The 22,222-nt window shown below is 43.4% G+C and overlaps 1 protein-coding gene and 1 long non-coding RNA gene across 8 annotated transcripts in view; one reads left to right on the forward strand and one right to left on the reverse strand.

The window, feature by feature from the left end:
• The window catches only part of TRAF3IP1 (TRAF3 interacting protein 1), a 76,500-nt gene that overhangs the window by 7,473 nt on the left and 46,805 nt on the right, over window positions 1-22,222 (forward strand). For 2 of the 7 annotated variants that reach the window (XR_008847267.1, XM_056536408.1), the window contains exons 3-9: window positions 10,839-11,000; window positions 11,135-11,281; window positions 13,201-13,764; window positions 14,162-14,239; window positions 14,838-14,919; window positions 15,129-15,149; window positions 21,139-21,159. Coding sequence is in view for 6 of the 7 variants with exons in the window: in XM_056536408.1 (XP_056392383.1) it covers window positions 10,839-11,000; window positions 11,135-11,281; window positions 13,201-13,764; window positions 14,162-14,239; window positions 14,838-14,919; window positions 15,129-15,149; window positions 21,139-21,159 (1,075 nt within the window). In the remaining variant the exon portion in view is untranslated. The remainder of the gene's footprint in view (window positions 1-10,838; window positions 11,001-11,134; window positions 11,282-13,200; window positions 13,765-14,161; window positions 14,240-14,837; window positions 14,920-15,128; window positions 15,150-21,138; window positions 21,160-22,222) is intronic. The other 5 variants (XM_056536411.1, XM_056536410.1, XM_056536409.1 and 2 more) reach the window with 5 other exon arrangements.
• The window catches only part of LOC130285148 (uncharacterized), a 38,878-nt gene continuing 27,960 nt past the window's right edge, over window positions 11,305-22,222 (reverse strand). Inside the window, exons 4-5 of the long non-coding RNA XR_008847269.1 lie at window positions 11,864-11,921; window positions 11,305-11,727 (exon numbers count right to left, since the gene is read on the reverse strand). This is a non-coding gene — a long non-coding RNA (uncharacterized LOC130285148). The remainder of the gene's footprint in view (window positions 11,728-11,863; window positions 11,922-22,222) is intronic.

Consider the following 22,222-nt stretch of genomic DNA (forward strand, 5'->3'; position numbering starts at 1 on the left):
ATGAACTTTATGATAATTATTGGTGTTGATCTACAACAACAGTATTCACTACTATCATTAATTGGAGTGATCTCCGAGGTTTTCTTAATATATGCATTTTATGTTTTTACGATATTTATTACATTATGATTGTCTAATAATTTTATATATACGATTCCTGTACACCCACCTGCAAGGGCTCTGTGGGTAGGCAGGCATCAACCAATATCTGATATATTTTAAACTATTAATTCTAATAAATACCACACTACTCCATTTATCCGTGACCTTGAGCCCCATTTTTTGTATTTTATTGTCTAGATATTTTGTGACACCTGATGTATAGGTGTCTGTTGGGTAGCCCAGGTCTTGATTGCTGTCCAGAGCACTTAAGAGCCTCTCCATACCTTTTCTTTTCTTTAAACTAAAAAATGGTTGTACATTAGGAATTTTTTCCACCCAAATGGAAGAAAAATAGTTTGTTTCCCAACCAGTGTGTCCCACCTTCCACTGTCTGCCTAAGACACACCAAAAAAAATTTCCACCCCCTTTCTATGTGGATAGACATCCTCTTGCAACCCCTGGTTGACAGAATCCCAGGGTACATACAGGACACAAAATAACTTTTGGTGTCCTTGCAGAACCTGAAATGGGGCCCTGATGCGGTGTGGATGACTTTTGATGTCACCTCGCTGTATAGTGTTATCCCCACAATAGAGTTTTAAGGGCTCCGGAGTATCATTTGAAAACTTACAGTAATTACGATCCAGTATTACAGCAGTATATCCCGGATGTGATGTTTTTTCTCCTCACCGACAATTACTTTTGTTTTGATGGACCCTTCCTCCTTCAGACCAGGGGTTGTCCAATGGGGGCCAAATTCTCACCCTCATTGGCCAACCTCTACATGGGTCTGTGGGAGGAGGGTTCCATACACAGCAGCGAAAACCCTTTTCTCCGCCACATCGCCTGGTATGGCCGATATATCGACGATATTTTGGCAGTGTGGCAGGGGCCCTGCGATTCACAAATCATCGATTCTTTTGTTCAGTACCTACATAACAATCCTGACAACCTGATCTTTTCTTGCAATTTTCACCCCCTTGAAATGGTTTTCTTGGATGTGTGCTTCAAATCAGATCCCTCATCAGGCAAAGTTCACAGGAAATCAAGCTCTGGAAATTCTTTATTACAGCCAAGGATGGACACAAGAAACACACAATCAAAAACTTACCGAGGGGAGAGTTTATCAGATGCTCTGCTCTCCCGATTATGCTTTTAAAGGGGAATGTCAAGTTATTCATTTCTGTCTTCTGGCCAGAGGTTATCCCTCACAACTTATGGACAGAGTGGAGGAATTGTGTCTGAGAAAGATAGTTGTTTTCTCTTCTCTGGCAGTAGACAAGTCCCATCGGGTGGTAGTGACCCTAGCATTGCCTCACAACATAACGTTGATTTTCCACTACCTTTTCTAAACAATACAACCAGATAAAAAATATTATCAAAAACAATATTCCCATTCTTAAGCAAGATCATTTCTTAAATGACATTCTAACATCTGGCTGTAAATTTGTGACAAAAAAGAACACCACCATAAGGAATCTAATATCACCAAGCTTTTTTTGTCAGGAATCCGGTATTTAACAGAGAATCTACATGGTTGGCATATAAGGGTACTAACTATCCAGTGTGGTAAAAATAGATGCCCATCCTTCAAACATATGGCCAAAACTGAGGCGATAATATTGTATCATAATAAAGAGAGACATCCTTTGCATACATACCTGTTAGGGATAGACCGATATCGTTTTTTTTTTTTTTTAGAGCCGACACCGATACTCTGTGGAGGTTAGGGCCGATAGCCGATAACTTATACCGGAATATCGTCTATTTATCCCCCCCACCGCCCCCTCCCCCCGTGACACCGCTGCAGATCATTGATTTAAAGCGGGCGCTTTAAATCAATGAACTGCAGCGGCTTTTGCGGTGCCAGAGACCGCCGCCGCCACCCGCTTGTCTCCCCCTGCCTGTCCGGGGGTCCTCCTGAGTCCTATCACCGCGACCGCCGCACCGCACCCCCCACCGCACCACCCGGCCCCATTGCCTCCCCCATCCCCAGTTTTATAATTACCTGTTCTCGGGGCCACGCTACATCTGGCTCCAGTGGTGTCACTGTGCGCACTGACGGTGACGTCGCGTTGAGGACGTCATTGCGCAGCGCACAGCGTAACACAGGACGCAGCAGGAGCCAGAAGTAGCGTGGACCCCGGCCCCCGGGAAAAGGTAATTTTAAAACCGGGGATTGGGGGGGGGGGCGATGGGGCGGTACGGGGGGTGGGGCATTATTGGATTATCGGCAAGGTAATTGCCGATAACGCCCAAAATCGTGAATATCGACCGTTAATATGGGCCAAACCGATAATCGGTCGATCCCTAATACCTGTCTTGCGAAACAGACCATGTGGTCTACACTATTAATTGCACAGATTATCAGGTCCAGTATGTGGGCTCTACCACAAGGAAATTGAAGAGGTGAATTTCTGAGCACCTGGCTGGCGCACAGGCCGTGGACTTAGTTCAGACCTGTGCGCTTTCAGGTGCGTCAAGACATTTCATACAATGTCACGCAGGGAGCGTTTCTTCCCTGGAGGTTATCCCGATTGAGAGGGTGACCCGTCCACCTCGAGGAGGGACTGGAGAAGGAAATTATTAGCTAGAGAAGCTTTCTGGATGATAAATTGGGGACACGCACCCCTACTGGTATGAATAACCGCACAGATGTTATGTATTTTTATTAATGTGTCCTCGATTTTGCTATATTCCTTTTTCCTGCTTTTTTCAGCATTTTCCTGCTTTTATGCAGCTATTTATCATGACCTTTTGTAGGGCTGGGTGGTATACCGGTTCATACCGAATACCAAAATTTTTGGGCTGCACGATATGAATTTTTCCCATACCGCAATACCCGTTGGGCCCCTCCCCCCGAGAATGAATGAATTAGCCCAGCGCTGCGCTGTCCCCACATTGGGAAACTAATCATATGTGACCCGCCACAGCTGTTCTGCTCCCCCCCCCCCCCCCCAATTAATTTATCAGCCCAGCGGGGTACTACTCACATATGTCAAGCACTGCCCTCCTCCTCTTTGTTGGTGGGCCGCTGGCGCTGGAACTCACTGTACGCCAGTGGTCTCCAACCTGCGGACCTCCAGATGTTGCAAAACTACCGGCTTCTTACATGAACATCGCTCCGGCCGGTGATAGGCTGACGGCTGTCCGACGTTCCAGTCCCCAGCGTAAGGCCGACGAAGGTAAGTTAAAGTTTATTTTCTTTATCTTTTGAAGCCCGGGCATAGGGATACAGCGTACAGCAGTGGTCTCCAACCTGCGGCCCTCCATCTGTTGCAAAACCACAACTCCCAGCATGCCCGGACAGCCGTTGGCTGTCCGGGCATGCTGGGAGTTGTAGTTTTGCAACTTCTGAAGGTCCGCAGGTTGGAGACCACTGGCGTGCAGTGAGTTCCAGCGCCGGCGGCCACCAACAAAGAGGAGGAGGGCAGTGCTTGCGGGCGACATATGTGAGTAGTACCCCGCTGGGCTGATTATTAATTGGGGGGAGCAGAACAGCGCTGGCGGGTAACCTGATTTTGGGGGGGAAGCAGAACATCGCTCGCGGGTCACATGATTTTGGGGGGGGTGTGTGTGTGTGAAAGAAATACCGTTATATACCGTGGAACCGCCATAAGTTACAAAAATACAGTGATACACATATTTGGTCATACCGCCCAGCTCTAACATTTTGTATTGTGTGGGGTGTGGAAGTTTATTAAAAAAACTACTTTTCCACGGGAATAAAACTGAGCAAAATCTACTTGTCCCTCATGACGATCCACTTGTCCTGGGCAATTTTCACTTTTACGCTCTCGTTTTTTCCTCCTCGCCCTATAATAGCCATAACTACTAGGGATCGACCGATATTGGTTTTTTAGGGCCCATACAGATAATCGGTGGAGGTTAGGGCCGATAGCCGATAATTTATACCGATATTCCGGTATAAGTTATCGGCTATTTGTCCCCCCGCGACAACGCTGCAGATCATTGATTTAAAGCGGGCGCCATAGACCGCCACACGCTTCTCTCCCTCTGCCTGTCTGGGGGTCCTGAGTCCTATCACCGCGACCGCCAAGCCCCCCCAGCCACTGCTCCGCGCCCCCTACCGCCCCACCGGACCGCACCGCCCCCGACCCCGACCCCATTGCCTCCCCCATCCCGGTTTTATAATTACCTGTTCCCGGGGTCGACTCTACATCTGGTTCCGGTGGCGTCCTCCTGAGCTGTCACTGTGCGCACTGAAGGTGACGTCGCGTCATGTCACTCGTCATTGCGCACAGCGTAACCCAGGACGCAGCAGGAGCCAGAAGTAGCGTTGACCCGGGCCCCGGGAACAGGTAATTATAAAACCGGGGATGGGGGAGGCACTGGGGCCAGGGCGGTGCGGTGAGGGTGCGACACGGTGCGGGGGGGGGCGGTCGTGGTGGGAGAGAGACATCTGGCAGCAGGAGGCAGTGGGCAAGAAATGTCTGGCAGTGGCAGGCATTGCGCAAGAGACATCTGGCAGTGGCAGGCAGTGGGTAGTCTGGTCTGGTAGTCTGTTCAACTCTTCAATCACCAACAAAATGGCTCTGCCTAATGGAATTGAAAAAACTACAAAACCCCATCCCCCTCTTTCTTTGCATATAGACACAAGAGGGAGGTGTAAACGAGCGAGGAAGAATTTGCAGCATTTGCTTGTTTTCACCAGATTCCTCATGTTAGCTCCTCAACGTTGGGAAATATGACAAGTTATTATTTAATTTTTCATGATTTGTAAAAAGTAAAAAAATAAATATATATATATATATATATATATATATATATATATATATATATATATTTTTTTTTTCCCAAAATATTTTAAAAATGTGAAAAATGTATTTAACCTCTAAAAAAAAATTAAGTAACATTTGGTGACACATTCCCTTTAAAAAAACCTCAAGAACCAGATAACAAACACCTAACCATTTAATGTAGGGTCACATGTGATGTACTTTGCTGCGTATTTGCTGCTGCGTATTTTCCTACCCATTAAAGGTACCAAAATATACCAGTGATCTTGCTACCCATTGACTTTATAAATGTAAGGTTATGCACACTGGGGGGAAGGGGGATCCAGGCAGGGAATATGTTCTATATAGGCAAACACTGGGGACAACTGACATGGAAAAGGACCACACATGGAATACTGTGTACAGTACTGGGCACCAGTGTACAAGAAAGATATAGTGGAGCTGGAGAGGGTTCAAAGACGGGCAACCAGAGTAATTCGGGGAATGGGAGGACTACAGTACCCAGAAAGATTATCAGAATTAGGATTATTTAGTTTAGAAAAAATTGTATATAATATGCATAGATATATTATGGGAGAGTACAGAGATCTCTCCTATGACCTATTTAGAACCATGACTATATCAGGGGGCATCCTTTACAGCTAAAACAAAAAACAAATTTCTACACCAACATAGAAGATTCTTTAATATAAATCCCTGTTCACACCACAGAATATCCATGACAATATTCCATCTCCTAGCAGCCTCCTTCTGAGTGTGAATGTCACTGCTCAGTTCACAATAGGAATGTCCCAATACCATTTTTTTTTAAGACCGACTACCGATACTTTTTTAAGTACTCGCCGATACCAATTACTGATACTGCAGTATACTCGCACATTGCTAGCACATACTAGCTCATGGAGCAGGGGGAGCGGCCGCAATGTGTGCAAGTATACCGTGCATGTGTGGCGACTCGCACATCGCTTCAGTGTGTCTGCTCGTAGCAGCGTATTGCCACTCCAAGCAGGCACATCTAAAGGCAGCATATAGCGGTCCTTCAGTGGCAGATCTGCAGCGTAAAATACACTGTGGATCCGCCCGTGTGAACGTACTCTTAATGGGACTATTACATGCAATCTGTACATTGCATACACTGATCAATGCTATGCCATAGCATAGCAGTTATCAGTGTTATCGGTGCTCCTTTACTAATGCTTATCATGGCTGGCAGCAGTAAAGGAGTGACGATGGGACACACGGATCAGGGTAAGGGACCTCCGAACGTCCTCACAGCTGATCGGGACACCGTGATTACATTGTGGTGATCCTGATCAGCATCCCTGAGCAAACTGGCAGTTAACTTCAGGACTTTTAGATGCGATCAACTTTGATCATGGCATCTAAAGAGTTAATGCAGGTCCCGGCTATGATGTGCGCTCAGCTGATGAGCGCACTGCATAGCTCTGGAGTGGAGAGTGCAAGCGGCTTACTGCACCTCCGGGATACCTGCTGGCGGAACTATCGGATTAGGTATCGTGGACATTTGCACTAGTACAAGTACTTGTGCAAATGTCCAGTATCGGTCCTGATACGAATACCAGTATCGGGACATCCCTAGTTCACATGTAAGACATTTTTAGCAAGCCTTCAGACGAGGGATTGGATATCACATAAACAGCATTACTCGCAGGACTACGCTGTTTGCGCAACTTCCATTAACCCGTTAATGATAGTGAATGTAAATGTATATCCTGATGCTGTGGTACTTAACGCACCAGGACATACATTTAAGTCCTGTACATGACGCAAGCAGTCGTGTTTATGTCCTCCATTAATCCCTCAGATGCCATGATCAATACAGATCATGGCATTTACGGCAATTTGGACGTTGCCGTAAATGCCGTGGGGATCTGATCATCCAAAATGGCAGCTGGAGGTCCCCTAACCTGCCTCCGTCTGTCTCCACGGGTCTTCTGCTTTGGTCTAAGATCGAGCAGACCAGAGCAGAAGATCGCCGTTAATGCTGATCAGTGATATGAGATCCTATATACACACCTGAACACGTATTTCTTTGATTAATCATAAACTTTATTGAAACATCAATTAATTAAAAACAATTAAAAAGGGACAGTTTAGCCAGACAAAACTGGAGTTGGTGAGGTAGGTAATATATCATAAATGATCGCAAATGCAATGAAACATGACTAGTCCTAACTAAAAAGTAGGGCCACCAGTATAACAAACAAGAAGTCATACATTAAAGTCATGCAATAATTACATGGATATAAATAAATAAATATGGAGGTCACTAAGAGAATGCCCTTCAGCGAGTGTTTAGGAGGAAAAGGGAAGCAGCAAGTGATTGTCCAGATCAGACTGCGGGATAACAATCAAAACCCGCACATCCTGGGCACAATGAAAAAAAGATAAACATAAGGCTTCCCCACTCACAAAGCACAGGCTGGGAGACATAAACAGTGTACCTACCCGCACAACACCAGCACCCCAATGTCGTTTCGCCGTTTGGCTTCCTCAGGGAGTTTATATATATATCTGATTAGTGATATGCCTATGCGTGCGTTAATGTCTGTACTATCAAAATATAATGTTAATGATCCCGTACGGTGAACGGTCACATCACATTCCCAAAAATTTTCATAAAATGTCATAAATACGCAAAAGTGGTACTGACAAAAAACGAAAGGTCATAACGCAAAAAATTAGCCCTCATACATCCCTGTATATGGAAAAATGAGAAAGTTATAAGTGATCAAATTAGGGTGATTTAAAACATGGTAAAATGAGTGAGTGATTTGGTTGCGCAAAAATCAAGCCCTCATATGGGTCTGTGGATGGAAATTTAAGAGTTAAGGATTTTAGAAGGCGAGGAGGAAAAAAAAAAATGCAAAAATAAAATTGCCTGTGTCCTTAAAGGAGTAGTCCAGTGGTGAACCCAGTGGTGAACAACTTATCCCCTATCCTAAGGATAGGGGATAAGTTTGAGATCGCGGGGGGTCCGACCGCTGGGGCCCCCTGCGATCTCCTGTACGGAGCCCCGACAGCCCGCAGGAAGGGGGCGTGTCGACCTCCGCACGAAGCAGCGGCCGACACGCCCCCTCAATACAACTCTATGGCAGAGTCGAAGCGCTGCCTTCGGCAATCTCCGGCTCTGCCATAGAGACGTATTGAGGGGGCGTGTCGGCCGCCACTTCGTGCGGAGGTCGACACCCGCTATCTGGCCGGAGAGCCTGGCCCCCGTACAGAGAGATCGCAGGGGGCCCCAGCGGTCGGACCCCCCAGCGATCTCAAACTTATCCCCTATCCTTAGGATAGGGGATAAGTTTTTCACCACTGGACTACCCCTTTAAGGGGTTAAAATCAATGGGAGCCAATTGCATTACTTCCCTGCTTCGGCTCCTTTCAGCTCTACTGACCACATCTGGTGGCCACAAAAAAGTTCAAAGGGGGCCGTGAAGGCAAATTTGTGAGACCCCTTTATCATAATAATTACATTTGTAATCTTTTCCAGTGCAGTAGGTACATAAGGGTTTGCAATAAATTTATCATACGAAAACTTTTTGTCCCACTTTACCAGTCTCTGTTGCTCTTGTGCGTTCCCATGACCTCTGTGACCACCCCATGTGGTCTCCTCCAATAGCAACAGATATGTTTATATTTTTGTCTATGGTGCCTATCGGAGGAATTCGCTATGTCATGACATGGGTTATTAGTGAAACCCAGAGGACCCATGGAGGTGGCAAAGATTTCTTTCCATTATTCACCAGTTTCTCTTACCTCTTCCAGGCAAACAATTTATATGTATACTACCGTCTAAATATCCGATTAAATAAAGTGCTATCTTGTTCCTTTGGCTTTGTATTCACATCATAGGCTTGGCTATGTAAATATGTGATGTTATCTACTAGAACCAAAGAAATGATTTTACGCCCGACAACATGGCACGTGCACATTCCCGAGCTATCACTTACCTGGCAACCGCCATATAAACTGCTCTGTCGTTGCCCGGTTACTGTTAAATACAAGGGCACGCTACAATGGCTGATATTAATGGGAGACTGCCAGGGTAGAACAATTGTAGGAAGACATGCATAGCTGGTTTATACCTGGACTACCTACATGCTATGTATAGTGAATGCTGACGGACCGGGTCACTGATGCCATAAAATAGAAGGTAATTTGGGGCAAGAAGGAAGTAGAGGTGACTGCTGTGATGCCAGATGTTGTCAGTCTTCTACTGTACATTAGAATAACTGTTATAAATGGGTTACTTACCTGTAAAATCCCTGCCGATCCAGCACTGATGTTCCTGTATCTTCTCTGGAACAGTAGGAGATTTGTTTGGTTTTTTTATTTTATATATTTGACTGTACAGTGATCCCTCGGCATACAATCGCCTCAACATACAATAGTTTCAACATACAATGGTCTTTTCTGGACCATTGTAACTTGAAACCAGACTCAACATACAATGCTACGGAAAGTCCAGATCTGTGAAACATTCCACAACTGGAGGAGCTGACCAATCAGAATGGGCATTCACTGGTAAATCACCTGTATTACTGAAGTCCAACACTGATTGGCTGTCTGGTAGCGCCCCCTACAGTACAGGGAGGAACTACAAGTTCCGTACTACTCCTTATCTGTGCCAGGGTGAGCTGCTCCTTTGGACACCAAGTAAGGGCGGCTCCATTTGGGACACTGTGTGTACTGTATAGGACCCTGAAGAAGCTCCTGTCCTCTACATAAACCATTGTTTCCCAAGCAGGGTGCCTCCAGCTGTTGCAAAACTACAACTCCCAGCATGCCCGGACAGCCAACGGCTGTCCGGGCATGCTGGGAGTTTTAGTTTTGCAACAGCTGGAGGCACCCTGCTTGGGAAACACTGACTTAGACAGTGATTTACAGCTCCCAGCAGATGTTTCTTACTTTTATATGTAAGGATTTGCTTTATATATATTGGTTATCTACTTATTTTTCTTTAATCCTCACTTTTTCCTATTTTTGGATGACATTTTGGGGGCTTCAGAACCAATTACCAGGTTTCCATAGTACGGTCTCAACATACAATGGTTTCAACATACAATGGTCGTCCTGGAACCAATGAATATTGTAACTTGAGGGACCACTGTAATTATTAACATTTTTATACAATCCCTTAATGGTGAGGGAAAGCTAAATCGATTCATATATTAACTAGAAAGAGAATGTGACTGATACTGGGAATGCAGGAAATGATGTCTGGGCAACAAAGTTGTATACAGTCACACCAAGTTACCAGGGTTATTGCACAAAAGTTCTGTAAATAATGATGTATAATCCAGGCCAAGATTCAATCGGCAGACCTGTTAAAATACTCCTGCCTGACGGCGTCCTCGGTGGACACGGTAGGAGTATCTTCCTCAGCCGGACGACTGCTTATCCTATCTTCATACTGCATTCTATAGGAGTCTGTGTCGTCATTTGCCTCAATTTATGTGCATTGATAGTGTGTTTTATCCCGTGTTTTAGGGCCTTAGCATCATCTGGTTAAGCCCTACTGATTGAAATTGACCATCAATATGGGCTATTAAGGGACCCTGGATGCCAATCTGACTACATATGTTATGTGTGGCTATTATACTAACCTGATCCTAAAATACAATTATAACTATCTCGGACGAACACCTATTGACCCGTTCTATTCTTATATTTTTTATATTTCTTTGGAACAATTGTGTATTATTGATTATGATGTTGCAATTAGCAGCATCTGTCGCACCATTCTGTGGTCTTCTCTTATTCCCTGATGAACCGTCAAAACTAGTGTGCGAAACATGTTGGCAAGAGAAGTCCTGGTTACCCCCTTATCATTTTTCCAGAAGTAGATTTACCAGGGTGTCCCAAGGTGTCAAACTATTTTCAATAAGCCTGATAATAGTCTATATGATTTGCAAGCAACACCTCACATCATTTTGTCTTCTTCTTGCCGCTTAGGATAAAGATGCCAAAATCAACTTCTTACAAAAGGCAGTGGATGTTGTCACTCTAGTCACCGGTGAGCCTCTTTCTGTAAAGCCAGCTCGTGTTGTAGCGGGACATGAACCAGAAAAGACCAATGAATTTCTACAAGCCATAGGAAAATGCTGTTTGAATAAAGTAAGTGTGTGATGTCACTTGGGGAACGTTATGGGGACATTCACATGAATGATATTGGTACATTTGCATGAGTGATGTATCTTGAAGCAATAATAATCTTCATGTATCCATTCCATTTATTTCTTTTTAAACAGTTATCCAGTGATGATGCAGTGAAGAGGATATTGTCAGGCGAGAAAGTAGACCTTAAAGGAGGAAAGCCACCATCAAGTTCCAAATCTCAGGACAAAGAAAACAGAGAAGCAAAGGATGAAGAGAGGAGAAGTCACAAGGAGAGAGAAGTAAGTTGGAGTCACTAATCTGATCTACCTTGGTACATTCAGATGCAAGATGATCACTGTAAGTATATGGGGATATGGTTACATTACCTCCTTTCATTATTTTACAAAGTCTACCAACATAATGGCTTTTTTTTTGTAATCTATTTTTAAAAAAAACATTTTTAGAAAAACAAGGAAATAATACAAATCATGAAAATATTGGCACAAAAGCACCAAAACAAAGGCCATGGTACATAAAATTCCTGGGAAGATCACAATCTGTAGTTCAGTCCAGTTGGCGAATAGGCAGCGCAGCACTTACAAGAGACCAACATGGATTATTTTGGGTATCTTATTTACCCTGTTTAAGCCACCTTCAGGAGGCCGAAGCTGGTTAAAGAGCATGGCAGGGTTTGAAATTTCCATAAAACTTAACAATGAGTCTTGCAGTTGTGGCAGCGCGTTATCTGGAAAATTCATACAGAGGAGAATATTGAAACCGTATAATGCAGTGTAGACCAGTTTAAAGAATGTTTTCACCGTTCATTGATAATACATTTTTCAACCACCACCCATCCCGATAGAAGCAGAAATGTCAGTCACCTGTCCATCGCTCCCATGTCCTCAACGGTGTGTGCAGGTCAAGGTTAAGGAAACGATTCTGAAAAACAAGGTATAGCAAGACTATAGAAACTTTCCTGGGATTTTGACCTACGATGTTGTCTAGTGTGTGCTTGGCAGATCTGTGAGTCTGGTGGAACAAAAAGCGTAGACCTGGTTGTCTTACAACATATGGGAGTTAAGACACCATACGTCAACATGTTCTAGGGGCATTGGCAAGGTTTGTAGCCGATGCAGTAATCTAATGAAATTGGTCATTTTTAGCTGGTGGCAGTGGCTCAAAAAAGGATAAGGGCAAATGTTACCAGCGTTTAAGTTCCGCAAACATTTTCTTAAAGTAGGGGCTATAGTTAAAGAAAAAAAAGTGTGTCTGGCGTCCTCCCTATCTTTATCCCCAAATAAGTGATAGAGGAGAAGGTCACTGTCACCCCCTAATTCCCAATGTCAGATTTTCCATTTTCAGAGAGACTGACCCCAGGGATAATAGCATTCTTTTAGACGCATTACCTTTTGTATCCCGAAAAAAACTAGAAGTAGGAAAGGAAGTCTAGGACCCGTTGCACACCATCAATCAGATCGGTTTCACTTCACTTGATCCTACCTGGATACCTAAATACAGATCAGAGTAGCCCAAAGAACGCACCAGTGGTTTGATTGCAAGATGGAACAGGAGGGGCATCTTGGATTAGCAGGGCGGGGTGGGAGTCTGGCTTGAGATTGCACTGAAAGCTATCCATGGCTGCCAACACCTTCCTGATATTGTTCACTGCAGACCTTGACTTACTAAAACCTACCTAGTGATCAGCTATCGTGGATGGTATAAATGGTAACAGATTGACTCTTAATATCCAATTTGGGCAAGGTCTTGATAAGAGTACAGTACATAGAATTTGATGACAAGCCTCTTGACCACATACCCTTGTAGACACCTCTGTCACAAGTTTAGAGTCCTCTTCACTGTATTGCATTAAACCACCGTGGCACTGTGTTATCAGACAGAAAAACATGTCTAGGAGTTGTTTGTGTGAGAAAAAAAAGTTAAAACAAAACCCCAAATATATAATGGTATACAGTAACATTCTTAAAATATTAAAGTCAAACTTAAGGCCCAAAATCTCTGTGCCTTTTCTTTAAAAATATTTGTCTTTTAATATTCTGCATGTGGAAGGATGTTTTTGCATAGCAGTTGAAGTTGTTCTTCCATAATGGGCATATACATTAATGTGTTCTTTATTCAGACAAACCGTTTGCCATGTAATATTGATGGAAGAAATGTCCATTGGGAAATATATTTTATTTAGTTATTTATTTATTTTTAGGACAAAAGAGAAACTGAAATCAGAGAAAGAAGTGGAAGTCAAGATAGGAAGGACAGACAAGTTAAAGAGGAAGAGAAAAAAGAGCGGGAAAGGAGAAAGGAAAGGGAGAGAAATGGAGAGACTGAGAGAGATGGCTTGCGAGAGGGGGAGAAAAATGAAAAGGAAAAGAACAAAGTGAGAGAGTCCCGGTCAGAGACGGATAAGGAAAGAAGTAAAGAAAAGTCTGAGCGAGAGAAAGGCAGGGAAAGGGAGAGAAGAAGTGAAGGGAGTCATGGAAAAGAGAAGGACAGAACAAGGGAGAAAGTACGAGAGAGAGATCGAGAACAGGAGCGAAACACGGACAAAGAAAAGGATTCAGAACATCGCAATCGTGACAGAGATGGTGATCATGGGGAGCGTAGCAGGGACCGGGAACAAGAAAAATCACGAACCCGAGAGAGGGATAAAGAGCGCAAAAGGGAGAGAGACCCTGAGAGGGAAAGAAGGAAGGAACGTGGAAGGGATAATGATCACCAGACTGAAAGAGATGAAAAGCCACAAGATCAAGAAAGGACAGAAAACAAGGTAAAACCATGAATCCCCATTATTGGCAGGCTGGTGCATAGTTGTGGAGAATTTATAACATGTATAATGTTGTATCTGTTATATGGCAGGCTGGTAGAATCAGAGAGCTTCTCAGTGCTGCTTAGCACCGCTTAGGGCAGCATGTATCTGCTGACACCTTCCCTTTAACCTATTAGAATGTTCCGCCATATCTGTACAGTGGAAGTGCTTTGGGGGAGTACAGAGTGGGCTGAGATCAGTATGCAGTACTATCCTAGTTCGAGACACACATGACAGCATGTTCCTGATATTATTGTGTCTGTCGGTTTTGTACTGTTTTGTACGGTTTTACAAATTATCCTGTGTCATCGGCTCTGCTGCTTACTTCTCCAAGATTTAAAGGAATGTCTTTTTACAGCATAAAGGTTCCGAGGAGTCTACAAGGAAAACCTCAGAGGTCTCTTCAGGGAAAGAGAAGCTCCTTACAAATAAAGAGGTATTTGTGGAGCTTTATACCATGTATAATGTACAAAGAAAGTTGTGCAAATATTCCTTCCAGTCCATTGAATTGGTGTAAGATTTTGTCAGCAATATTGGTTCTAATCCAGTCCCTCGGTCTCAGAGAAATAAAAGTTTATTGTGGTGTAAATATTCAACTCTTGTTAACAGATAGTTTAGTGGAAGATGCTGGTTTTAGATGTTCTGCATTAAAAATTGATGTTAATTTGGAAAAGGGAAACGGCAGAATTCCATATTGAGAAACATCTTGCCAGTGTCAGTGCAATATGTGAACTCCTAGTGGTCTGGTGATTAGGATAGAATAGTTATTGCTGCACATTGCATTTGATAGTGGTTTGCATTTTGTGACTATTTCCATCAAGACTACATCTTGTCATTGTAATAATTTTGTTTGTTTTTGCATTGTCCATGGAGTCCTTTCATGCTGAAGAGGAGGTATATACTGCTTAGCTTAATATATTTGCAGTTTTTAATAATTCAGCATATGTGTGTATATTATAGAAGTAGTTTTATTTTATTTTTACATGTTAATAATTTTCAGTTGCTTTATTTATTTATTTATTTATTTTTTTTAGAAACCTCCTGTCCAATCAAAAAATTCACGACCATCAGCCTCAAAACTGCGAGAGAGAAGGCCAGCAAAACCTACAGGTGAAGGTGAGGTTTAATATAGCTACACCTGTTGTGCCGTCGTATAATGATGGGGTATATTTTTATTTAAAGGGGTGCTCCGGGGAAGTTAAGAAAAATAAAAATGCCCCAAAGCCACTACAGTACCTGTTCTGTGTCCCCTGTAGTTATCCATGTGGTTTTGGCAGCTCTTGTAGCCCATGTAGTCTCATTAATATTCTTCTCCTTGCTTGCAGACCAGACTACAACTCCCAGAAGTCAGTGCAGATCTGTGTAATGGCTGCCAAGCCAATTCCTTTCACTATCTGTGTGAAGTCAGCAGCACACACTATATGTCTTTTCTTTTAAACTATCCCCCCCCAAGCAATGAATCATGCTATGCTCTGAATGGCAGCAGTCAGTGATAAGATCTACAGCAGGAAAAGAGCAGTTATGTGCTGAGTTGTGACTGAGAATCTGCCGCAAGGTCCTCACAAAGGGAGGGGAAGGGGAGGTGTGGTTGTGAAGCCAGAAATCATGTGGTGTTTGTCTTGCAGGAGGGTGGGTGCTAGTCTCATTGAGGGGTTTGCACAAAAACAAGTAGGATCTGAATATGATGTCTTTCTCTCACTCCCTGCATGTACCGTATATACTCGAGTATAAGCCGAGTTTTTCAGCACGATTTTTCGTGCTGAAAACACCCCCCTCGGCTTATACTCGAGTGAACTCCCCCACCCGCAGTGGTCTTCAACCTGCGGACTTCCAGAGGTTTCAAAACTACATCTCCCAGCAAGCCCGGGCAGCCATCGGCTGTCCGGGCTTGCTGGGAGTTGTAGTTTTGAAACCTCCGGAGGTCCGCAGGTTGAAGACCACTGCGGCCTTCAACATCATCCAGCCCCCTCTCACCCCCTTTAGTTCTGAGTACTCACCTCCGCTCGGCGCTGGTCCGGTCCTGCAGGACTGTCCGGTGAGGAGGTGGTCCGGTGGGATAGTGGTTCCGGGCTGCTATCTTCACCGGGGAGGCCTCTTCTAAGCGCTTCGGGCCCGGCCTCAGAATAGTCACGTTGCCGTGACAACGACGCAGAGGTGCGTTCATTGCCAACGTACTTCTGCGTCATTGTCAAGGCAACGCCTCTATTCCGGGCCGGAAGCGCGGAGAAGAGGCGCCCCCGGTGAAGATAGCAGCCCGGACCACCTCCTCTCCGGACCACCTCCTCACCGGACAGCCCTGCAGGACCGGACCAGCGCCGAGCGGAGGTGAGTACTCAGAACTAAAGGGGGTGAGAGGGGGCTGGATGATGTTGAAGGCCGCAGTGGTCTTCAACCTGCGGACCTCCGGAGGTTTCAAAACTACAACTCCCAGCAAGCCCGGACAGCCGATGGCTGCCCGGGCTTGCTGGGAGTTGTAGTTTTGAAACCTCTGGAGGTCCGCAGGTTGAAGACCACTGAGGGCGAATGATGAGAAGAGGATGATGAAGGGGGGGTGTGGGGGTGATGAAGGGGGGTGGGGATGATGAAGGGGGGGTGTGGGATGATTACAAGGGGATGATGAAGGGGGGATGTGTGGGATGATAAGGGGATGATGAAGGGGGGGATGTGTGGGATGATAAGGGGATGATGAAGGGGGGATGTGCGGGATGATAAGGGGATGATGAAGGGGGGATGTGTGGGATGATAAGGGGATGATGAAGGGGGGGATGTGTGGGATGATGACAAGGGGGGATGTGTGGGATGATGGCAAGGGGATGATGAAGGGGGGATGTGTGGGATGATGACAAGGGGATGATGATGAGGATGTTAATGACGGGTCTGGATGATGACAGGGGGGGATGAGGTATTTCCCACCCTAGGCTTATACTCGAGTCAATAACTTTTCCTGGGATTTTGGGTTGAAATTAGGGGTCTCGGCTTATACTCGGGTCGGCTTATACTCGAGTATATACGGTAAGTGACAGCTGAAAGTGGCAACTGCTCTATATAGCTAATGAATGATATTTAAATAGGTTGGTGAGAGGGAAAGGATGGGCTGTGGGTTTAGTTCCTCGGAGTACCCCTTTAAACAAAAATTCCTGGTAAGTGATATTCATGGTATGTAAATTGCTATGTACTGTCATGGTTTCAGAATTTTTTACAAACTTAATTTTAACAAGCTGAATGAAAGTAGAAACCATTTATAGTCGTAACCAGCAGGACCAAAAGAATTTCAACCATGGGCAAAACCTCATCAGAGTATTTAATGTCAATTCCATGTTTTAAAAAGTTCTTACAGAGGTTTAAAAAATCTTAATCCTCCCAGTACTTATCAGCTGCTGTATACTACAGAGGAAGTTCTTTTTCTTTTTGGATTTCTTTTCTGTCTGACCACAGTGCTCTCTGCTGACACCTCTCTCTGTGTCAGGAACTGTCCGGAGCAGGAGGAAATCCCCATAGCAAACCTATCCTGTTCTAGACAGTGCCTCATATGGAAAGAGGTGTCAGCAGAGAGCACTGTGGTCAGACAGTAAAGAAATTCAAATAGAAATGAACTTGCTGTGGAGCATACAGCAGCTTATATGTACTGGAAGAATTATGATTTTTTTTAACCTCTTAAGGACGCAGGGCGTACCTGTACATCCTGCGCCCGCTCCCGTGCTATAACGTGGGGTCATACGCTGACCCAGTGTCATAGCGGGTCGGTCCCAGCACCTACCAATGGCTGGGAGCCATGGCTAATAATGGACATCACAGATCGTGGTGATGTCCGGTATAAACGCCTTAGATAAAAGTTGATCACCGTGTCTAAAATGTAAAAAAAAAAAAAAAAATGCTTCCCAGCAGCTCAGCGGACCTGATTGGGACCACCGCGGTCCCGATCAGCTGAAAAGAAGCGAGGAAGTTCCCTACCTTCCTCCTCGAAGTCCATTCTGCGATCTACTGCTTCATCCCTGAGATCCAGGCTGGAGCAGCAGAGCGCCAATAACACTGTACAAAAATGTATGCAATCAGAAGATTGCATGTTATAGTCCCCTATGGGGGCTATAAAGATGTAAAAAAAGTTTAAAAAAAATAGTTAATAAATGCGATTTAACCCCATCCCTAATAAAAGTTTGAATCACTCACTTTTCCCATTTAAAAAAGAAAATGTAAACAAAATTAAATCTAAACATATGTGGTATCCCCATGTGGGTAAATGTCTGAACTATAAAAATATAATGTTAACTAAACCACACGGTCAATGGCGTACTCTTAATAAAATTCCAGTTCAAATTGTTTATTTTGGGTTTTTATGTATACCATAAAAAAAATGTATAAAAAAACGATCAGAAAGTCACATCAAAACATAAATTGTACTGATAAAAACCTTCAGATAATGGAGCAAAAAATGAGCCTTCATACCGCCCTGTATGCAGAAAAATATTTTGAAACCTACTAATTTTTGCGCGAACAGTTATAATTTTCACCGGAAGTAAAACAAAATCAAACCTATGTAAGTTGGGTATCATTTTAATCGTATGGACCTACAGAATTAAGATAGGATCATTTTTACCGAAAAGTGCTCTGTGTAGAAACGGTAGCCCCAAAAAGTTACAAAATGGTTAAATGACTGATGTCATTGCAAAGTAAAATTGGTGGCGCAAAAAACAAGCCATCATATGGGTCTGTAGGCGCAAAATTGAAAGGGTTATGATTTTTTAAAGGTGAGGCAGAAAAAAGTGAGGAAGAAAAAAACTGATCTGTTAAACTTTCTGGCACCAGTTGATTTAAAAACATTTTTTTCCACCCGAGTACCCCTTTAAGTTGGGTCCATATTTGATCAGTGGGGCTGCAACCTTTTCACTTTCTATCAGGTTTACTGCTTCGCACTTAGTAGTGGTTCTACCTGGTATTGAAGCACAACCTATTTTTTAGGTACAGCGGCTACCGAATGTATAGCAATGTGCCTGGTAGAAAGAGAAGAGGCCACAGCGCTCAGATGGGGGCCCTTCAGTCGGCTGACTAGTGGGGATTCCACGAGTCGACCAACCACTGCTCTCATATTATTGGCCTATCCTAAGGACAGGCCATCAATAAATGTGCCCTGGAAATAAGAACAGAAATGTTTTCATTTTTTTTCTCATTTGAGTTTTTTTTTTCTCATTTTAGTTTTAAACGTTTACAGCTTTTACTGTGCAGTATAAGTAATGATATCTTTTTTATAGTTTGGGTTGTTACGTACGTGGTGATGCCAAATATGTGTAGGTTATTTATTTATTTTATGTTTTACACTAAAATGTATAAATGTATTTTATATGGGGGAGGGTATGCATTTTTTGTTTGAAAGAGGTGGCTGTGTTGAGGACTTATTTTTCATTATTTAATACAACTTTATTTTTTTACTTTTTAACTGGTCCCACTAGGGCACTTTCACCATCAGTCTTCTGATCGCTTACATAATACACTGTTCTACTACTTTGTTGAAAGACCCCAGCCTCCAGAGAGACCAGTGTACACTCGGCGATCTAGTCGCTGGGCTTAAGATCAGGTAGGAGACCCCTTTAGTTCTGGTACATGCAGCGGGTCATGTTTTGACCTTGGCATGTAATGTCTTAACTTCCAGAACAGTGGTTTCTCCACTCCTGGCAGTAGGCATGGGGTCCTGGCTATCGTTTTTACAGTTGGGTCTCTGCGATGTCAGCACGGGAGGGGGGGGGGGGCATAAAAGCAGTTAGGCTGCCACCGTTAAAAGATGGCAGTCTGGCTTTAAGTCCATTAATGACTAGTGTTTAAAGGGGTTATCCAGGAATCGAAAAACAGAAATAATTTCTTTCAAAGGCCACTCCCTGTCTGTCTCCAGGTTGGGTGCGGTTCTGCATCTCAGTTCCATTGAAGTGAATGGAGCCAAGTTTTAATACCATACCCAAAGTGGAGACAGACAGGGGGTGGTCTTTGAAAGAAGTTGGGTCTGTTTTTCGATTCCTGGATAACCCTTTTAAAGATGTAAGGCAGTCAATAAGTGGTTGAGAAAGGCCTGTGTGTAGAAAAGCATTGAACTCTTTAAACAGCAGTGACAATTGGATCTTCAGTATTATGGGGGAGATTTATCAAAACCAGTGCAGAGGATAAGTTGCCCAGGTTCCCATAGCAACCAATCTGATCGCTTCTTTCATTTGTGCAAAATGAAAGAAGCGATCTGATTGGTTGCTATGGGCAACTTTTCCTCTGCACAGGTTTTGATAAATATCCCCCTATATGCTTAGATTGCTGCAGCAGTAACATGTCAGTATGGATTTCCAGTTTTTATAAAAGTTAGGGTGGGTTCACACTACGATTTTCTATACAGTTTTTGGATACTTTTTTTTTTCAAAAAACCGTATGCAACCGTACAGAAAACCGTGGCCATAGACTTTCCATTCAAAACTGTATGCAATATGGTGCGTTTTTCACACCACACGGTTTTTAACTTTTTTTTTTTTCTGGACAGAAAACCGTGGGCTACCACGTTTTTTGGTCCAGGTGAAAAACCGTATTGACCCGTATACGTTTTTTTAAAACATGGGAGTCATTGGGAACCGTACAGACCTGTATGTGCGTACAGTTCCATCCAGTTTTTACCATACGGTTTTTGACTTTGCACATTTTTTTTTTCTTGGAATTTTCAATCAAACAAGTGAAACTTTATTCATAATGAAGTGAAAAGTTCAAAACGTATTCGTTTTTTTTTCTTAAAAAACGGATGCAACCGGACATCATTTTTCAAACCGTATACGGTTTTCAACCGTATACAGATAAAACTTTGTACACACGTTTTGATGCAGTTTAGTCAGCTTTTGAGGAATCAGTTTTTTATCAAAAACCTGATAAAAAAAACTGCATAGAAAATCGTAGTGTGAACCCAGCCTTAGAATTTTTCATTTATTTATATACACTATGGCTTCAAATGATCCAACTAGAGTTTGTATACAGTTATTTACCCACACAAGTTGCTCAAAAGGTATCCATTCACCTGTTAGTTGTTCAGCCGATAGCTGTTACTCCTGACTGCTCATACAATTGTATGCTCAGCTTGGCCAAGGTTCCATATGTCCTCGGTGGGCAGTGGAGAACGCCAAACATTTCGGGTGGCAGCTTATTTCTCATGATTAACAAAAGGTCAGCTTGTTGGCATTTAACATGTCCTAACTTTCTTTCTCCAACATTTGTTGTCAAAGAAAAATTGGGACACTGTGCCAAAGGATTTGGATGAAATGCATATTATCTATATTGGTTAAAGTTACAGGATTGTAATGTTTGCCTTTTCCCATTTTCCAGGAGAGACAGCCAGTGATGAAGGTAAGATCTTTGTAACATTAATTACAAGGAGATATATATATTTTGGGCCCGCTCTTTTGTGGTGAATGGGGATCTGGACTGTGTGGAGCAGTGGCCTCACCAAATGGTTAGGGGACTAATATATATATATATATATATATATATATATATATATATCATTTTCAGTAGCAGGAAATGTTAATAGTTGTATTATTATTTGCACAGTTTTACCAGCTTAGGCAAATATTTATTGTGTGATACCATGCATTATAAATCACTGGTGCTGCCTCCCTTGGTGTATGCTGTTCAGTTTTGAGCGCCGGTTTATCAATAAGACATCCTGGTGCTGGAAAAGATACAGAGGGATACAGCTACACTATTATGGGGCATGGAACATCTTTGCTAAGAGGAAAGTTTGAGAAGAGAGGATATACACGGCGTCTGATCGTGGGGGTCCTAGCAGTCTCCTGTACGGGGCCCCCTGCTCTTCTACTTTAATGACTTGTTGCATCCAGAAGCAGGTCGAAACAAGCCCCCTCCATTCATCTCCAAGGGAGAGGCAGAGACACACAAACACTGTGTCTCCACCTCTCCCATACAGCTTCCATGCTGAGTAAATGCGTATTAGAGGAGCCGAGCCAGGGCCCTGTACGAGAAATCGTGGGGGGTCCCAGTGGTTGGACCCTCCGCTATAGGACACTAATCCCCGATCCTTCAGGTAGGGGGGTAAATTTTTTTTTTCTCTGCAGATCTCCTTTTAAAGGGGGAATGTGATCAACATATTTAAGTATAAAAATTACCCATAAAAATATGGGGAAAAACTGTTCCAAGTAAACCCCCTTAAAAGACAATGGGCACTCCCTCTACCAGAAGAAAAACAGGTTTAGTCACCAAAGCCAAGGCGCCTGGACAGTTGAGGGCTTTAAAAAGAGGATTAGATACATTTTTAGAACAAAAATAACATTTAATTCATATACAGAAATATCTATCTCCTTCCCTCCTAGGTCCACCTTGATTGACATGTGTTTGTTTTTTGTTGAATTTTTATTTTATTTTTTTATTGTACTATGTACCACAGTTTTGG

Source organism: Hyla sarda, chromosome 8 (assembly GCF_029499605.1).
Source record: "Hyla sarda isolate aHylSar1 chromosome 8, aHylSar1.hap1, whole genome shotgun sequence".
Taxonomy (NCBI): Eukaryota; Metazoa; Chordata; class Amphibia; order Anura; family Hylidae; genus Hyla; species Hyla sarda.